Source organism: Diorhabda sublineata, chromosome 4 (assembly GCF_026230105.1).
Source record: "Diorhabda sublineata isolate icDioSubl1.1 chromosome 4, icDioSubl1.1, whole genome shotgun sequence".
In the NCBI taxonomy this organism is placed as follows: Eukaryota; Metazoa; Arthropoda; class Insecta; order Coleoptera; family Chrysomelidae; genus Diorhabda; species Diorhabda sublineata.
In genome coordinates, this window is record NC_079477.1 from 26,767,379 (window position 1) to 26,786,841 (window position 19,463).

Sequence of the window (19,463 nt, forward strand, 5' to 3'; positions counted from 1 at the left end):
TCCACCTCTGGATTCAATTGTTGCTAACATTCTCCTGGACATGCAATTTGGTGCTGTATCACTTCTTGAGGTATGTTCCCCCATTCCTCTAATGCCGCTTGCTCAAGCTCTTTTAAATTTTGAGGAGATGGATTTCGACGACGAATGCGGTGTTTTAAAATGTCCCAGACATACTCAATAGGATTCATATCTGGACTTCATGGTGGCCAGTCCAGGGTATGAATTCCTACTTCGTTTAGGTAATTCAGAACATCTGCCTCAATGTGAGGTCTAGCACTATCGTGCATTAAGCGGAAATCATCACCAATAAATGGCTCAAACGGAACGACTCCCAAAACATGATAGAACCTCCTTGGAACGGCTCCCTGGGAATGATACGAGACTGCGCAAATCTTTCTCCTCGCCGTCTTCGAATTTGATTACGTCCATCTGGACCTCTTAGACTGATTCTTGTCTCATCAATAATTAAAAGTTGGCACCAATTTGCCTTGCAAATCTTAGTCTAGCAATACGATGCTGCCTGGTTAGCAATGGTGCGTAGGTGTGTAGACCAGCATTCTGAAGGTGTCGTCTTATTGATTTATCAGAGATATTTACATTTCGGACTTCTCGTAAAAGGCTGTTGAGCCCGACACTTGTCATTGGCCGATTTCTAAATGAATTTAATTGCAAAAAACGGTTATCTCGACTAATTAAAACTGAAGAACGTCCTTGTCCAGGCCTCCTAGAACGTGAACCGGTCTCTCGAAATCTTTGCACCAATCTGCCAGTGGTTGTGTGGTGTACGCCAAACAGATTTGCCACTCTAACTAACTCGGCTATTCTTTCAGCTTCGCGTTCACTTAACTGCCTAACTCTATTCATTTTTTGTTTAACTAATCTCGACTTTAACACACCTTGATTGACTTAAATACTGCTGTCCACAAGTTGGTATAACAATACAATGAAAGAAACATTAAAATATGTATAAAATTAAAATTTAAAAAAAACCACAAAAACAGTTATTTGCTGATAAGAAATTTTGTTACATTATATCGCTAACATTTAATATACTTTAAATTTTTGTGATAGAAAAAAAAGAAGCTCAAAAGATTAACATTTTAGGATTTGATACTGAAATGGAGGGTGGTGCGTTATTTATGGCCACGAGTTTATTTATAGATAAATGTCTTTAGTTTCTTATTAGACTTTTATAAATGTTTTTGTTCCTGTCTTAATTTTAGACCCGTTCTGATTGAAAATTACTTCTTAAAACAGAGACATAAAATATATTTATTAGATTTCTATTTACTTTAAATAAATGTACAGTTAAGACTAGTATGCCACTATAAAAAAAGCACAAGAAACGAGTATTTATTATGTAAAGTAATAATAAAAGATATGGAGGACTTGCAGCTACACTAATATTGAAAAAATAATTATAGTAACTGATTGAGAGAATAAGAACCGAACTTTACTTAAAATTATCACTATACTACTTACCAGCATTTATTAATCACACTACTGTTATCGGCAGTACCATTTTCCGTGCAACATTTGGTACTGCTTGATGCCGATTCGTAGCTCAAATTACTGCTAGATGAACTTTCGATATTATTATTGGTGATTAGTCTTGTTCTGAAAGTTTTAGCTTTCTGGAAATTTCGAATGTTTCTTATATCATCAGCGCAAGAACTTAAGTTACCAATAATTTTAGGTGTTCTCCGTATAATCTAAAGGGATTTAAACAATTAACAAGTTGAAAAGTAATTGAAATAAGTACGAAGGGTGGGCAACTAAGACTATCGGCCATATCTCATAGCTTCGAGAGTAGAAACATAAAACAAAAGTGGCCAAAAAAAAATACGTGAAAATAACTTCCAGAATTTTAGGTCCACCACTAGAGGAAATAGTTGAGAAATTAAAATTATATATATACAGCGCATACCACTTTCAGTATTTCATATTTTGTTCAATTCCTTCCTTTCAGGTCTTTGAGGGTTTTCCTCGTCTCTTTTTATTCTGCGGTTGAAACACTTTCTTCGGCTTTCTTCAGCCAAATGCTCCATCCTCATCACATGTACGTACCAGAGCAGTTGCTTAGACTGTATTCTTTTTGAAGTCGTGTATACTCAACTTGTTTTTCGTCGTATATCTTCATTCCGTATATACTCTGTTCTGGATACCTTGTAGGATCTATATAAGTAGTCAATTCCCACAGACTCCCCATATTTTTCTTCTGCCTATCTGTTAGTTGCCAGCACTCACAACCATTCGGTAAAAAAGATTCTACTTTGACTTTGTATATTGTCATTTTTGTGGTTAGGTTAATTTTTTCTGACCACAAATTTGTGTAGCTTTTTCCCCTTTTTGCACTCTATTTCTTTTATCTTCTTCTTCTTCTTCTTCTTCTTCTTCTTCTTATTTTAAGACTATGTCTTGTGTTTTCAAAGAGGCAGCCTAAGTTGTGACTCCGAGGACCAGCTCTCATACCAGCGCTTTGGTGGTCTTCCAGGCGGTCCACTTGTTTTGGGCCTCTCTTCCTTTGCGATTTTCGCCAGTCGATCGTCGTCCATTCTATTGACATGATCTCTCCATGCTCTTCTTCTAGTTCTGGTCCATCTCACTATATCCGGAGCGTCTTATTCTGTCTCTTATTGTTTTCCCTGTGATTGAGCGTAATGTCTTCATCTCGGTCGCTCTAAGACTCCGCTTAGTAGTTGCAGTCTCCGCCCTCGTTTCTATGGCGTATGTCATTACTGGTCTGACACAAGTTTTATATTTCTTTTATCGTTTTTTGTTATTCCATCTTCCTAAATTATGCTTCATAGGTATTTGAATCGTCTCCTTTTGTACTTTCTTCTTAAAGATATTCTGTTTCATATTCAAATCCCATTTTGCATATTCGTCCTCCAACTTTCTAGCGTCCTCGTCGCCTTCGAAATATAGAGTTGCTAAGCACTTATCCTCTATCTCAATTCCCATACTCGCAATTTTATTTCTCTAACTACTCAGAGCTTCCTGAATGTATATTTTGAATAATGTTGGTAATAAACTGCACCCTTGTCTAAAACCTTTCGAATGCGAAAATGGTTTTGATAGGGTATTTCCCAACTTGACTACACCTTTTGACTTTCTGTATATGTTCTGAATAGGTCGAACATAAAAATTGCTGAGACCAGATTTCGTCAATTTATCAAAAAGCGTTTTCAACGGCGACGCGTTATATACAATAATCGAATTCTTCAACAAATTCTACGCAATTTAATTACCAACGGGAATGCTAGAGACTCACTTGTAGAATAAATTAAATATTCTTGGTGCAAGCTATTGAACTTTGTGACGCGCCGACTAATCAGTGGTGTGACGGCTTCATTTTTTGATAGTGTTTTTTTATTTGGTCGTTACACAGACCAATTTGAAACATTCAATGAAAGAAGTATTTAAAATTTCTGCAAAAACGGTACCATAGACAGAAGTTACCAATAATGAAATAAAAATTATTGGATTACTAGTATTGATGGCCCAAACCAATAAATCTCATTAGAGAGATTATTGGTTAACTGATCCTTTAGTTGAAGCACCAATATTTCGAGCAACTATATCCAGAATGCGATTTGAACATATTAGACTTCTTTTGAAATATTATAATTCCAAAATTTCAATTCCAAGGGGGAATTAGTTTTAGAAAAAGCAATGGTACCATACAGATGGCATACAATCCAACGAAAAAAAAGCGGAATATGGAATTTTAATCTCAATGCTTTCGGAAATTGAGAGTGTGTATATATAAAACTTCAAGGTCTATTAGAGGAAGGCAACAAGCTACAGAAAATAATATTGTGTGTGTTGGAGCCGTAATTTTGTCAGTGGCATCATATATACCAAGACAATTATTATAATAATGTATATCTACAGCCGTGGCTTACCAAAGATCCTGATAGAAAAATCCTAAAGCCTACACACTGAAAAATGATTTTTTTACGGAAGGGACCTGATATATTGCTTGAAAGTATAAAAGAATAGTACGAATATCAACTATTTAAGATGATTCCATGAAATCGTGCTAACATTTTTTTTCTATTAAACTGCACCTTCTTCAACGCTTATAAACTCGACTGTACCTATCTGCTAGAGAATAGTACAAGATACAAAAAATTTCTAGCTATTTCTAGGAAATGGCCAGAGAATCGATGAGTGTTGTTTTTAAAGAATTGCACCTGATACTTTTCGAATTTATAAAACAGCTCATTATAAAGACACACCCTTCAGACTTTCCGAACAAAAAGAAAGATCACGTCTTAGAAAAAAAAATCCAACTAGAACGTGTAGAGTATGCTATTCAACGAAGCGAAACGAGATATATTTGTAAAATCTCTTATGTACCATTACACCTAGGTCATTATTATACTGTTCATCTTACGAAAAATAAATTTGAATAATGAATAAAAGTTAGTAATAGTATATTACACACCGAGGTGGGAAGAATTTCATTACTATCGAGAGATTAGATATCGCGTAGCGTCGAGGTTAGATATGATCTCGAGACAGGAATGAAACTTCCTACCGAGAGCGGGAAGTAGATGTGTGTAATATGACACTTTCTAACCTTCAATGACGTTAGTAGTGACAGCATTGCATATATGGTTGTAAATAAAATTTATTTACAGTTTTATTTCCACTTCCAATTACGAAATAATAGCCGGTAACATAAATATTCGGTAAAATTGCCGATGAACATTGCCTAAATATCTTTCCCCATATACTGTCTATGAACTAATTATTTGTTGGATATTCTGCATCCAACGGGGATTCGTTTAGGATCAGTACTGTATATTATAGCGATTTACTCTACCATTACTATGAGACGTAGCTTCATCAGTCCACAAAATTCGTGAAAGTTTTTGTCGTACATTCAGACTCTGGTGTAGGACCATGTAATATAATCCATTCCTGAGATAAGCTGATCTTAATTGCCCCCCCTCCGGTGTAGAAATGAATTTTGAAAATTTCTGATGCTGTATTATCACTTTTATTAACATTCTAATCGTGAAAAAAAATTAACTTACTTACCTTCGGTGTACGATTAATCTCGACGATAACATTACTGGTAGTAACTAAACTAGCTCTAGAACTTATACTAGACAATTCCGACAAACTCTCAGGGCTAGCAAGTGGAGCTAATCCCAACCAATCATCATGTATCAACTCTGCTCTCTGCGTACTAGTAGTACTTTTTAAACTGAGACTCAAACTTCTGCATACAGTTTTTGGTTCTTCCCTGGACGGCAACTGCTTCGGGTAAATGATATTAGGTGTGGAAGAAACTGGAGACTGTTGACTTCTGGTCGAATAGTAACCATTGGTTATGGACGAATTACTGGAAGGGCTTTGTAAAGAAGTGAAACTTGTTTCTAATAAGCAATTAGGTAAGGATGGGGCTGAATAATAGTTGGAAGAAGGTTCGCTGGTTGAAGCGGAACGTTGAGGTTTTTTGGGACCTTTGCTGGTTACAACCTAAAAGGAGAATTTATATGCTAATGATATTACTAAGGAGCACGTTTTGTTTCATTTAGTACGAGTTACAGATGTCAATAACAAATATTTTTGGGTTGATAATATGCTATAATTGTGGTAGCAGTATAATATTATTCTATTGGACAATTTCTGATTCGAACGAAGCGAAAATTACTGCATTTGAACAGTAAGATCAATCATATCGGCTGTTGTGTACTATAATTTGACGCATGCTTTTTATTACTATTCTCTAAAATATCTGATTTAGGTTATATCTATATTTTTCCATGTATCAATATACGAGGCGTCAGTCGGCGTTGTGCTGCAGCCATGTAAACATGTCCGCCATTATTGATTCTCCCTCCAAGTGTGAATTGCAAAGTGTGATTCGTTTTCTACAGGTTGAAGTCCATAGCGCTGCAGAGATCTATCGGAGAATGAGTCGTGTGTATGGGGAAAACTTCATAAGTGATGGTGTTGTGCGTGAATGGTGTCGAAAGTTTAAAGATGGCCGTAATGATGTGCTTAATGCTGAGAGCCAAGGACGCGATTCTATCGTTTCAAATGACTTGGTTCAACGAGTTGACAGAATGGTTAAAGAAAGCCGCAGATTCACCATTACTGCTTTGTCTACGAAATTTACAGAGGTTTCAAAATCTAGATTGTACTCCATCTTACGCAAGTTTAGTGACCTATCGAAGCAGCAGTATTCGTTTGGGTTTTTCAGTTATTCACTTGTAGGAGTCCTCGTTAAGTATTAACGTGATATTTTTGTGACACGAAATTGATAATTTTTGGCCGAGGAAATCTAAATCATATATACTGACCCTAATATTGAAGAAACTACACTCTTGAGAAAAAAAAATACTCGGCTCAGGTGACACCCCTGCAATCACAAGTCATTGGCAAAAAAACTAACTACGAAATTGTATTTTTTCTTAGTGAAAACTTGAAGCTAATGGCATTAGCTTGAAAATGATATGGAATAATGTAATGTTCTCACAGTCCAACAATATGTTATGATCGGTAACTGCCCTTTTTATGCATGTTTACAATTGTGGTAATTAGGGATAACTGACCCTGATAAAAGGTTATCTACCTGTCTCACGACTATCAGTTAACAACAAACAATAATTCCACTTTAAAATGGAGACATCAAGTGATACAGTTGCTCAAGGGGTCACCCTATTGCGACAAGGCCAGAGTCGGCGAGAAGTGGCCAGTGCGCTGAACGTTAGTTAGTCTGATGTTTCCAGAAATTACTTTCGTCACCAAAAGACTCGTAACTTTCATCTAAGAAAAAGGTGCACATCCGAGAGACATGACCGATTGATTGTCAGCAAATCGCGAACAAAACTAACCCTCACTGGTGTTTAAGTCCAACAAGAGCTCAGAGGGCCGGAAGAAGATTTAAGACAGCTAACATTGAGCCAGCTATTAGCCTCAAATTAATCCCAGTCCGTCTACAATTTGCTAGAGAGCACGTTAATTGGGCTGACGAACAGAAAGGGATCCGTTCTTCTCAGAAAGGAGAGTGTGTCTGCATGGTAGCGATAGAAGAGTCTACAGGAGACCTGGAGAAAGATTTGCATTAAGGGAAACTTGGCTTTCGGATAGTTTGGGCGCCTATTTCAAGGGAAGTGAAAATCGAGTTGATTTTTATTGAAACTGGCAGTGGAGCGGGGAGATTATCAGCGAACTGATACATAGAAGAAATTTTTCTACTTTCTCTACGCCAGTTTTATCGACGAAAACTTCATCCTAATGCAGAACAACACCCGTCCACATACTGCAAGTTCCAAGTTCTATTTGTATGGAACGAATATCGAAATTGTCGCTTTGGATTGGTCAGCGCGTAGCCCGGACTTAAATCCTATTGAGCATTTATGGAATGAAGTTAAGCGGAAAATTTGGGCTAGAAATCCTGCACTAACTAAAAATCGAGTAAATAAACTTATTCAACCCATGAAAAAGCAATTGGAAGCAGTTATAAGGGCAAGGGAAAGGAGCACTAAATATTGATAAATATTGACAAGTTAATTTATTTCAAATGAATTATTATTTTGACGAATTTAAACTCGTATTTTTCATAGTTTTAGATGCTTTGTCGTTCGATATTTTCCAAAAAAATAAGGTACAAATTTTTGCTAGACTTTTGACTTGAGACTTGAGACGACTTGAGACCACGAAATCTGTCAAGTAATCATTCAGTTAATGCTACCCATATCCCGAGTATTTACTTTATAAAGCTCTTTCTAACGGTATATGTTTAGTATACTTAAAGTTTGCTTCCAGCATACATAAAACGAGAGAGTTAACATTAATCTGTTAATACCACTTCTTTTAGAAAGTCTTCGTCTTTTATTTCATACGCTTCCAGGTGTAGTGCTCTGGAGATCCATAGTATTTCACATTGCGAATAGAGGTACATGCCCCATCATCTGCAAGTCTTCAGGTGTCCATTAAGGCGATAGTGCCCCGATAGGACACTGTTAGTCTTCGCAGGTTGTTCTTACTCAAGCAGATCTTCTCTGGGTATAACCTCCGAGGAGAGTTTTTGTCTCTCTCAGTCCGTGTAAGTTGTCCCGATAATTGGTTTTGCTTATATCTACCTTCTTTTCCAATGTTTTTTTATTGTTCTGTAGCTAACACCACAGAAGGGTTCAGGTCCTACGAAGGGCTTGTCTACACCCGCTTTAGTAAGCTTATCAACTGTTTTATTTCCTTTCACTTCGGTGTGTCCCAGAATCCGTTGTAGAGTAATTTCATTTTTCTTGCCTAGCTAGTTTCTAGGCAATCCCAATTAGAGATTTTATGATATTGGAACTTAAATCTCTAATGGCTGCTTGGTTATCGGACACAATAATGGTTCTAGACTATCTGTACAACATTTGATGAAATTTCTGTTAACTTCTACAGCTTAGAATGGAGGTAATTTTTTTCTCAAAGCTAAGCTGCATTGGTCATTATTTAGAGACGGTTTTTCTTTGGTGATTCCGTCTCAGAACATTCTAAGTGATGTTTTTTCTGCCATCCAGTACTATATGGAGAGGTGGAAGATTTAGAATCATTTCTAGTGCAGCTGTTGGGTATGATTTAATGGCCCCGGTTGCACATATGCAAGCCTGTCTTGGTATCTTCAAGAGATTGTTTCTCGTGATATTTAAACTAGTTTTAGTACCCCAAACCACTGCCCCATATGTGATGGTTGGTCTCACAATTGCCGTGTACATCCACTGTAGGATTTTTGGATTACAAGCGAAGATTCTGTACACCATCAAGTTTTTTGTGGTTATTTCCTTCTTGTGTTTGTTCCAGATAAGTTTACTATCTAGTGTGAGTCCCAGATATTTCCTCTTTATTTTTCACTTAATGAGTTGCCCGTCTAACTGCATTGGCTTGAGGTTGAGTTTTTCTTTCTAGTGAAGGAACTTAGGTAGGTCTTATTCGGGTTGACATTTAGTCCCAATGATCGACACCACCTTCTTGTATAGTTGAATCCTGTTTGAAGTATGTCACAGAGCATTTTCTCAAGCATCCTCTTACATAGATGACTATGTCATCGGCATTCCTTTGACATAATATACCGATACAGTGCTTTAACTGCAAATCGAAACTGTCAGGTGTATTTCGGACATATTTATTTATAAATAATAATTCTTATGTTTCATATTCATTGAATCATATTTCGAATTATTTTCTCAACTAATTTATTTATTTGCATAAATAACTCGCTTGATAATAATTGGAACAAGCTTTTGGGGGGCATATACTGTACCTGGTATCAGACGGTGGAGGTTTGAAATCTATGGGAGTGGTAACTCTGATGTGTGAGCCCTGATGTCTTCTATCCTTATGTTGAACCTGTCCATACACATCGTGTCAGACACCGTCTGTTAATGTAAGGAAGGTACCTACTTTTTTGGGGCCATGCCACGTGCAGGTAAAGCCATTTTTTGATAAAAATACTGAGAGTAACTTTTGAATAAGTAACTGAAGTCAAGTAACTGGATCTAAGATTAATTTTTAATACCATTCGATAGAAAACTATGAGGTTTTAATGGAAAATGACTGATAATTGTTCAACTACACATTAGAAACTCATCGAAACGTTAATTAGTATTGTTTAATCGAATAAATGAGGTATTTATGAACCTGCATAGAGTGCACCTCAATAAATAGGCTCATAATCAATATTTCCAACCCTTGTATTATTAGTAAGAGAGAATTTACAAGAATTGCAGCGGATAGTAGAGTTTTCTGGAACAACAATTAAAAGTTGGATAGATTTCGACAAATGTAAATTGCATAATTATTGTACTTTCAATGTTCAAAAAATATCCAAAATTAGATTGCTATTTTAGGTGCTGTTCATACTGAATACATCTACTACCCCTGCACCACAGAACATACCCAATAAGAAGGTCGACTTGCATCTAAATTTAGTTCTGCCACTTACCAATCGCGACGGTCGTGTAATAAAAATGTCATTACTGTCAATTGTCAAGATAAATAATCATTTGCTTAAATGTCCCAAACGCTTTTCTGATGTGTTTTCTAATTTGTAAAATACAATGCTTAACATCAAATTATCTTTTGTGTATAAAGTTTTCTATCTATTCCTACCTCTCATCTGCCTTCATTGTCTACTTCTATTTATGGAGATCACAGTTACGCTAAAGTTGATGATGACTGTATAGTAAACCAAGAACATTCATATGCTGTAAATACAGGTTTAGTAGACACTGAGATTTCTTCGTTAGCCGAACCCAGAAAACATACCCAATAAGAAGATCAACTTTCATGTAAATTTAGGCAACACAAATTTAGTTCTGCCACTTACTAATCGGAAAGATTTAGTATTCCGCCATGATATTGCAAGGCCTTGCACATCTTTGGTAACTCGTGGGAAACTATTGGAGCTTAGCTTGGAAATGATGCCACATCCCCCATACAGCCCTTATCTGGCACCATCTGATTACCGTTTATTTCGAAATTTAAAAAATTTTTTTGTTAAAAAAGTGTTTTATTTTATATTACTGAAAATGTATGTGAATATTATTTTGTAAGATGTAAATTGGGAAAACTGTGAAATCGGAACTGGATAGAAATGTTGTAAATTTAAATGAACCGCGAAAATAGATTAGTTCTGCCAACTACCATCGAGGGCACTGGCATCGAAAATTCCACTGAATAACAACTAAGTTTGCATTTCTTCTTAGGGTATGTTCTGTGCCCTGCACCAACTCAAAATCTTACTATATGGTTCTTCAAGCTGATCACATGGGTCATACGGAGCTCAAAGAAGCAAACAGAATTATGAATGTTGGTGTTGTACCAGTAAACACTATTGCAAAATTAGAAACTGTCTCTTATCAACATTTTCATATAGTAATAAAGCATTTAAGGCCGCTTTAGTAAATTATTTTGAATTTATTAACAGCAAAATGTAAAAAAACTTCGAACCCCTTCTTAAATTTTAATTGGTGATGGGTTATGGGTGAAAAATTAAAAAAAAAACAAATTTAAAAAAAAAGCTTTAATAACAATACTGGTATCTAAAAATATAATAATAAAATCATATCAAATAAAGGCAAATTAAAAAAAATCTAATATAAAAAAAATAAAAAATAAATTAAAAACAATAGAGAGATAAATTTCTATCGAAACTAAGGAAGATTTTATAAAAGATTTGTGGTAACTTCATAGGAAAAAAACCATGCTGAAAGTAATTCACCAAAATAGTGTTTTAAACAACTTTTGATTACATTTTCTAAATACTTCTTTTCTAAAAACACATTTTATCACAAATCGTTCACTTTTGTTTGCAATTAAAAAAAGGTTAAAGCAAAGTCATTTTTATGCTTGTCTATACCATATGCTCTTCAAATTGCAAACTAAAAGCCAACTATTAACCACTCTATGAAAGTAATTTCAAAAATTTTATCTTTAAAATTATTTCCAAAATCAATTCAATACAAAATAAAAAAAAAAACATTCGGATCAGTAACACAGCCACGAATATCTCTGTTTACGAGGAAAGTTCAAAGCAACAAAAATAGGTCAAAGTATGAGCTTTAAAACAGTTTCATTGTTAAACTTAATCATGATATTTATTTAAATAATTCTAGGAAAGAATTAGTGGGAAAAGTTCTTACAATAAACATGTAAATATCTGAAAAAAGAAGTCTTACAATTTGACAGTAGTCAAAAATACATAAACAAGACTTGATTCGTGCTTCATATAAACTTTATAAATTATAACAATAAAAACATTTTAAATTACCAAAAATCCTCTTTGCACACATTGTAATTAAATCATATTTTTTCGCTAATAGAGAACCACAATAGTTTACTATTATTATAATAGAAGAAGAACTGGGAACTGGGAGTAGAAATAGTAATAGTAATAAGGCATTTAAAAGCAATAAATTGGGCAGGACACATCATGAGAAGGAAACCTACAGTAATGGTGAGGAGGATAAAACAATGGATACCTCTATGGCCAGGAGACAGAGGCAGACCAAGAAATATCTGGAGAAACCAAATTGAAGAAGATACCAGAATCCTAGAAATAGTAGACTGAAAAGACAAATGCAAACACAGAAAAGAATGGAGAAAGAACAAACGAAGCTAGGACCAACAAAAAACTATAACAAAAGAACAAGGGGAGTAATCCATCCCAATAAAGGGATATATTGGCGCCCCAAGCGCTAGCCATAATCCAAGAGATTAAACGGCGTGATGATGATGAATAGTTTACTTAACATTCTATTATAATAAAATTAGAGCCAACATTTGTACGGAAATTTGCTGAATTGTAAAATTTTGAAATCAAATTATTCTAATTGTTATCATCACAGAATAGGGTTATGATAACAGTCACAAGTATTATATGGCTAAAGATGAAATTTGAAATTTTGAACAAATTAACATTCAAAGTAATTTAAAAAGATACGTAAAAATAAGCTGGAAAAAAACTGCAGCATCTATCGAAACAACTGAGTTTCCTGGTTACTCAAAATTAGAAAACCAATACAAAAGAAGAAGCACTAAGGCTTTTTATTGGCTCAAAAACTTTAGGTGGTGTGGGAAAATGCTACTATAAAAAATAGTATCAGAAGAAAAACGAAAGCTTTTTATTACCCTGGAGCTTGTCTGTAGTGTAAAAATTGCTCCTATAAGAAATAGTTTCAGTACAAAGTCAAAAGCTTCCAACTTCCAACAAAATAGTTTCAGAAGAAAAATGAAAGCTTTTTATTAACCTGGAGCTTTTCTTTGGAATAGAAAATACACCTATAAAAAATAGTTTCACAAGGAAATCAAAAGCTTTTTAATAACCTAGAGCTTTTTTAAGGTGTAGAAAGTGCACCTATAAAAAATAGATTCAAAAGAAGAATGAAAGCTTCTTATTAATCTGGAGAATTTCTCAAGAATAGAAAATATACCTATAAAAAATAGTTTCAGAAGGAAGTCAAAAGTTTTCAACTGACCTAGAGCTTTTCTATGGTGTAGAACGTGCACCAATAATAAATAGTTTCAAAAGGAAATCAAAAGCTTTCAATTGACCTAGAGCTTTTCTATGGTGTAGAACGTGCACCAATAATAAATAGTTTCAAAAGGAAATCAAAAGCTTTCAATTGACCTAGAGCTTTTCTATGGTGTAGAACGTGCACCAATAATAAATAGTTTCAAAAGGAAGTCAAAAGCTTTCAACTGACCTGGAGTTTTTCTGTGGTGTAGAAAATGCACCTACAAGAAATAGTTCCAAAAGAAAGACAAAAGCTTGAATTTGGCCTGGAGCTTGTCTGTGGTATAGGAAATGCACCTATAAAAATTAGTTTCTTTTCAAAGAAGGAAACTGAGAGTAAATTAGTTTGGTAGTGTCTTACTAGAAGGAATTACTACAAATAATTCGTTTGTGACTAATATTCACATTGAAACAAGCTACAACACCTCACTGGTTTCCTCACAGAGCACTATCACCCCAGGAAGCACCAGATGACATTAGGGATCTAGCTGAAACTAACAAATATAGATCTAACCTCCTCGAGCCGAAAACAGTCACTGGAGTTTGATGATGAGCTCTGATATGGGAGACACAATAAATATTAAACTTGTAGTGTAATGTAACCCTTAATTAAATACATCTATATAACTCGCGAACATTTTTCATCCCTTAATAGTTTAAAAATACACAATATGTTTTATAAATTACAAGATTAAGTTTAATTTTATCAAACTTATTCAAAATAATGAAAAAGAAGAATCACTGTTTTATATATACTCAAAAAAATAACACCTAGCTCCTAAATCACAGCTCAAATGTTTCAAATAGAAATAAATGAGATTTATCATAATTTCTCAGATCTATATAGATCTACATGAACTTAATCCTTTTATACACGACAGAGTCCAAAATCTAATCGATTAACTGCTGCCATTTCAGCAGCTGCTCAAACAACAATTTCCATCGAAATTAGGGGTAATGAATTTACTTTGTAATAAAAAAATTATTTTAAGAGTTGAATCATTGTAAAATTATAATTTTCATCTTTATTTTAAGTAATTTTATTATTTTAGTAATTTTAATAATTTTAAGTAATCCATTAGTGACCATTTGATTCGAAGTCATGTATATCAAAAAATTTATTCTATGTTTATAATCATTTTTTGTCGCCCTCAAATATCCAAATTTGAATCCTAAAAATGATTTTTGCTTATTTATATAATAAAACGAGTCGAATTTAATATCTCAATAAAAATAAATTGAATATACAATTTAATATATATTTTTTCCAATTTAATGTCTCTTCTTTTTCTTTATAAACTTTATATAAAATAAAAAATACATCAAAAGCTTCATGCAACTCATTATTCACTAGATTGTATGCGAAACGAATATGACAGACACTGTTTCATATCATCACATACCTTATTCAAAGCATCCAGTAGTTTATCCGGCATATGATCCGTAACCATAACGGGAGATATTAATACTTCGTCGAAATCCGTATTACGCGCCCATAGGGCTTGGTACACTGGTCCTTTTCTATTTAATGATTGTCTAAAAATACACATTCAGATGAAGAAAACAAATTATACCAGATGAATGTACTATGTAGACACATATTTAAACGTTTTCGTCGTGGGATTTGGGTAAAATTAAACACCAAAGTGTACTATTTCTAATATTTATACCGAGATTTTGTTTTTTATCAAAACAGAGAGGAAGTAAGGCACAATATAGAATATACTATTACTATTTTAGCTGCTGGTAGTGGAAATACTCTTCAACTTAAACAAGATGGGTGATAGAAATCACCAGCAGTAGCAGAGGGCAGAGCCTTGCTGTTATAAAAACAAATCCAAGAATGGTGCAACGAACATCAACGTCGCTGGCTACATCATCAGTTGAAATACTACCTTCAACTTCTGCTTTAACTCCCTTTGTACCTGCTCCTGGTCCTGTTAATGTGAATAACACTGTCCTCAACATAAACACTAACCTTACTAAAGCTTCCAAAAACAGATCAGAGCCAGCGATTCATATGACATGCCATAATTGCACCATCGATTATAATCTCTATAGGTAAATAATTTATGAATTTACGAGTAGTAACCGTTGAGCATAAAACCGAATCAATCTTGTAGGGATACGATCATATGAGGGTGATTAGAAATAAACTTTTTTTTGATAGAGCATCTACAAAAACAATGAAGTAGTTTTTCACATGGTCAATACAATTGTCGGGGTAATTCTCATAAAAAATTATCAACTTACCAAGGCAAGTTTAAAAAATTGATACATCAATGCGAAAATTCGAAAAATTCTTAGCAGTTGATGTTAAAAAAATTTGAACACAGATGATAAAAACATCAGCAAGAGAAGAACTGTCCATCCTCTGAATAGGGTCAAGTAGATAATAAGATCATTCAACAAAATATGTAGAAACAATTAAAACAAACATTTTGTAAAAAGTTGTGATGTTCCAAACTAAATACATTATTAACAAGTAATATTTTCCCATTTATAATGCCTTGATACGTCACTGCGCACTACTCGCTTTTGACCAAATGGTCACGGGCAATTTTTGAAGGTCAAATGTTCTCTCTTTTCCCTAGTCTAAGAGTATTTCTCGAACCTAACCTTAAAACGACCATGATTTGTAATTGTTGACGCTATTAGCAAGGTGTCAAAAATCAAAACAAGCGCGAATTTTAAATTAAGCATAATTCTGATCTGAAATTTTGGTATTGTAGTAAGCAAATTAGCGCACTAAACACTAAGTACAATGTTCTAGATTTAGAACAATATGTTCTATGAGTTTTTTCTTTGGTACTAATCTCAAAATTGAACAAAATGAAATTTGTTCATTAGTGGTTTCTATGAGTTAGTAGTGGAAAAACTAATATTCGAAAAATTACTAATAACGTGATCTTGATAATTGTATTATTATTTCATTACCCTGGAAGTAGCAGGCAAAACAAAATTTAGGGTGGGAATACCTCAGTGAAAAATAAAAGTTCCTAGAATTTAAACTTGAAAATTTATTCGTTTTTTATTTCTCTACATATGCAATTTAAGAGAATATTTCCATCATTAACCAGTTATTTTTTATAAATTTCATTAAATAAAAAAGGTACTAAATTTTTGACAAATACACAGGTGTCAATTTTTAGAATAAAATTTTTTTCAAAAAATAATATTCAATCTTCGAATTTTGATTTTTGTTAATTTTGCTAATAGCTTTAAGAGCTAAAAATATTGGAAAAAAAAAATTAAAGAAAAGGCACATTAAATTTTTGAAACAATCTACATGTTTCAATTTTTAGAATTTTATTTTTTTCAAAAAATAATTTTAATTCTTTGAATTTTGTTTTTTGTTAATTTTGATAACAAATTTAATAACAGAAAATCTCGAAAATACTGCTTTCAGGGTCATGATCATTTCATTTTTTAAAATATTCGTATTCTGTATAATTGTTAAGAAAAAAGTGTTTTAAAAGTGTCTCATCATAGAAGAATCCAAAACAAATCGCAATTGAATAGAAAGAGGATTATTCTAGAAAGAATTTACAGAACAAGTTCTGTGGGTTGTAAATATGAGTATGAGGTGGTCTTTTATTGAACATTTTAGTTTTGTAAAAATCGCAATTGAATAGAAAGAGGATTATTCTAGAAAGAATTTACAGAACAAGTTCTGTGGGTTGTAAATATGAGTATGAGGTGGTCTTTTATTGAACATTTTAGTTTTGTAAAAAACGCAATTTATTAAATAACTCTTCTTTGAATTTATTCAAACACAAAATAAATTGTTATTCTCGGTTTCATATTTTTTATTTATTATCCCAAAAAATGTGCAAAAACTTTTTTTTAAATCATCAGTAACTACAATTTGATTGTCTACCACTTCACATGACGTCACAAACTATGTAATTAAGTGCATATATATTATTCAAGCATGCATTTGGGTATCAAACTCAATTTTCACCACTCATATTTCACTCAGTTTACAAACAACAAGCAAAATTTCCATTTATATTGCGAAAACGATTCAATTTATATATCTTGTTGACAAATTATGCAAAACAAAACCTAAATGTAAACAGCACTGTATATTATTAGATATTATGGTAATTAAAACGAATTTTTATTTATTGGGGGCTGTATTCCTGATCCTTAAACATGGATCAGGAGGATATACGTTAGCTTCAGTTCGAGTATTTCAGCTCTAGTTAGTATGGATATTCGAGAGAGTTGTATTCAACAAATATGTGGATAGATGTTTCTTTTACAAACATCTGTTCCCACCAGTTTGGGTTTCACGTCCATTAATGCGACAATGTTTTGTTATAACCTCTTATAAAACCCTTACTGCTCTGGTTAATACATTCTTCTGATTCCTTTTGTTCATAATACCATGTCTTAGCTCCAGCTACGTTGTTCCAGTAGTCCAATTTTGTTTTCATTTCGATTAGACAGAAGGTATTTAGGTCTTTTTTATTAATTCCTCAGCTGAATGCCAAAATATACAGCAGATGGATTAATCAAATTCACGGAGGCTTAGAAACAATGAATTTGAGAAGATGGGGTACTTTGGTGAAAAACACACCAGTTTCCAAGCGAATTGTAGAGGAGACCAAGGCTTACACCGAACTGCAATGTGAATTTGTTAGATAATTTATCAGATATTTTATTTCCTTCTACTTTAGCATGCTCTCTGACAAGATTATGATTCTCTGCGTTATTCTTCTCTCTTCTTGTAGGCAGATTTTTTTTTATTTTCAATTAAAATACAAATCTTGCACACAATATGTACCTGGTTACTTTATACTTCAAATATATTGTCATGCGTGACACTAATGAAAAAATGAAACCTATCATTTCTAATTTTAGAACGACAAAAATCAAAAATTTCAATTTTTTTATTTTATTTAAAGAAAATCAAAAAGATATGGTTTCATTTTTTTCATTAATCATGCATAGGATATGGTTTGGTTAGTAAATTGGGTTAATATCATTTACCTCCATCTTTTTTCATACTTTTGTCTGAAATTGTTAAGACGATACTGTTAGTAATTGTTACTACTGACTCAACATTGAATATAAAAACAAACCAATTTTTAAGAAAGTATTCGAAATTGTCTTCTTAAGATTCCGGTAGAAGTAACCAGAAAAATTGTTCATGATTTAATCACTCTGTATTATTTAAATTGAAACGTACATAACTTTCAAAATGATGGTTTTATAATTTATAATTTAACAGTAAATGACAAAATATAATATGTACAAAAAATTTTTTTTATTTATAACAAAATTAAAATCTTGTTTAAAAGGTAAATAATGTGGACAATGACAAATCCCTGCAAAACAATTGGTTAATTTCTTGTTAATTTCCTTTTTTTTACTTTTTCCGGTTAACTACCAATAGTCAGTTTTTACAAGATGAATTTCAATTTTGTGCAGTCTTATGTTTCTGGGACAAACTTTTTGGAGAGAAATTTGTGCATCAAGGTTTTCATTGATGTTAGTTGATACATTGTTCCAAAAAATGAGGGTAAAATTACAATCTACTATAAAATATATATAATAAATTTAGAGCAAATAAACTCCTCAAAAGTCTTTACTTTATCGCCTCAGTAGGCATCGAGGAATTATTTTTCTTGCCTAACTTCATTCTTTTAAAGTTTTCTCTTCAATTTATTTTTAGAGATAATTTTACCTCTTTTTGTATATTTTAGATTGATATAGTTATAAACAATTATATTTTTTTACGTTCAAGTAAAACAACTTCAAACACTTTCTTCGGATAAAAAAAATATTAACAAAAATACTGATTACAAAAAAAATGAGAAAACTCACTGTCCGGATGTTGGATGATGTCTAACAATGTGTATCATTCTTCCAGGTGGGTATAATGGCGGATGACTAGATAAGGCGATCGTACAATCCGATGGATGAATGCTTATCGCTCGTGCTTTTTCTTTACTCCTCATATATTCAGTAACGTCTTTCTCTCCAGTTGACAATTCCACAGCAGAAGTTGGTTGTGAACACCCACAACAGAGGACGCTACATGAGATTGTTTTCCACTGTAAAATACATAATCACTCTCTTATTTTTAATTAATCAAATTAAAAAATTACTTGAGTCAATAGAAATGTTAATTCCAAACTTACTTTTGGATCAACACTTCTTTTAATGGCATTAATAAGATCAGTTCTGAGAGTCTCCATTTGATAGAGTCCTATTCTAGGTACAACGTCCTTTCCTACCACTACCGAGACTGTAAACTCTTTGGTATAATCAACAGCTGGAGCTGACAGAAGACCTCCTGGTGGAGAATAACAAAAACATTGAAGAGTAGGTTGTCTTTGCCTTAACAATATCCCGAGTATACTAGCAGTTCCAGCACCTAAATAAATTTCTTATAGGCAAAAGTATCAACATAACATTTTGGTAC

At 33.2% G+C, this 19,463-nt stretch overlaps 1 protein-coding gene across 7 annotated transcripts in view; it reads right to left on the minus strand.

Moving 5' to 3' along the window:
• LOC130443141 (diacylglycerol lipase-alpha) overlaps window positions 1–19,463 on the minus strand; it is a 31,746-nt gene that overhangs the window by 2,995 nt on the left and 9,288 nt on the right. For 4 of the 7 annotated variants that reach the window (XM_056777630.1, XM_056777627.1, XM_056777626.1 and 1 more), the window contains 6 exons: window positions 19,180–19,415; window positions 18,863–19,092; window positions 18,026–18,049; window positions 14,431–14,563; window positions 5,053–5,496; window positions 1,483–1,712 (listed from right to left, as the gene is read on the minus strand). In XM_056777630.1, the coding sequence (XP_056633608.1) occupies window positions 1,483–1,712; window positions 5,053–5,496; window positions 14,431–14,563; window positions 18,026–18,049; window positions 18,863–19,092; window positions 19,180–19,415 (1,297 nt within the window). Of the gene's footprint in view, window positions 1–1,482; window positions 1,713–5,052; window positions 5,497–11,020; window positions 14,200–14,430; window positions 14,564–18,025; window positions 18,050–18,862; window positions 19,093–19,179; window positions 19,416–19,463 lie in introns of those variants that run through there. The other 3 variants (XM_056777631.1, XM_056777628.1, XM_056777632.1) reach the window with 2 other exon arrangements.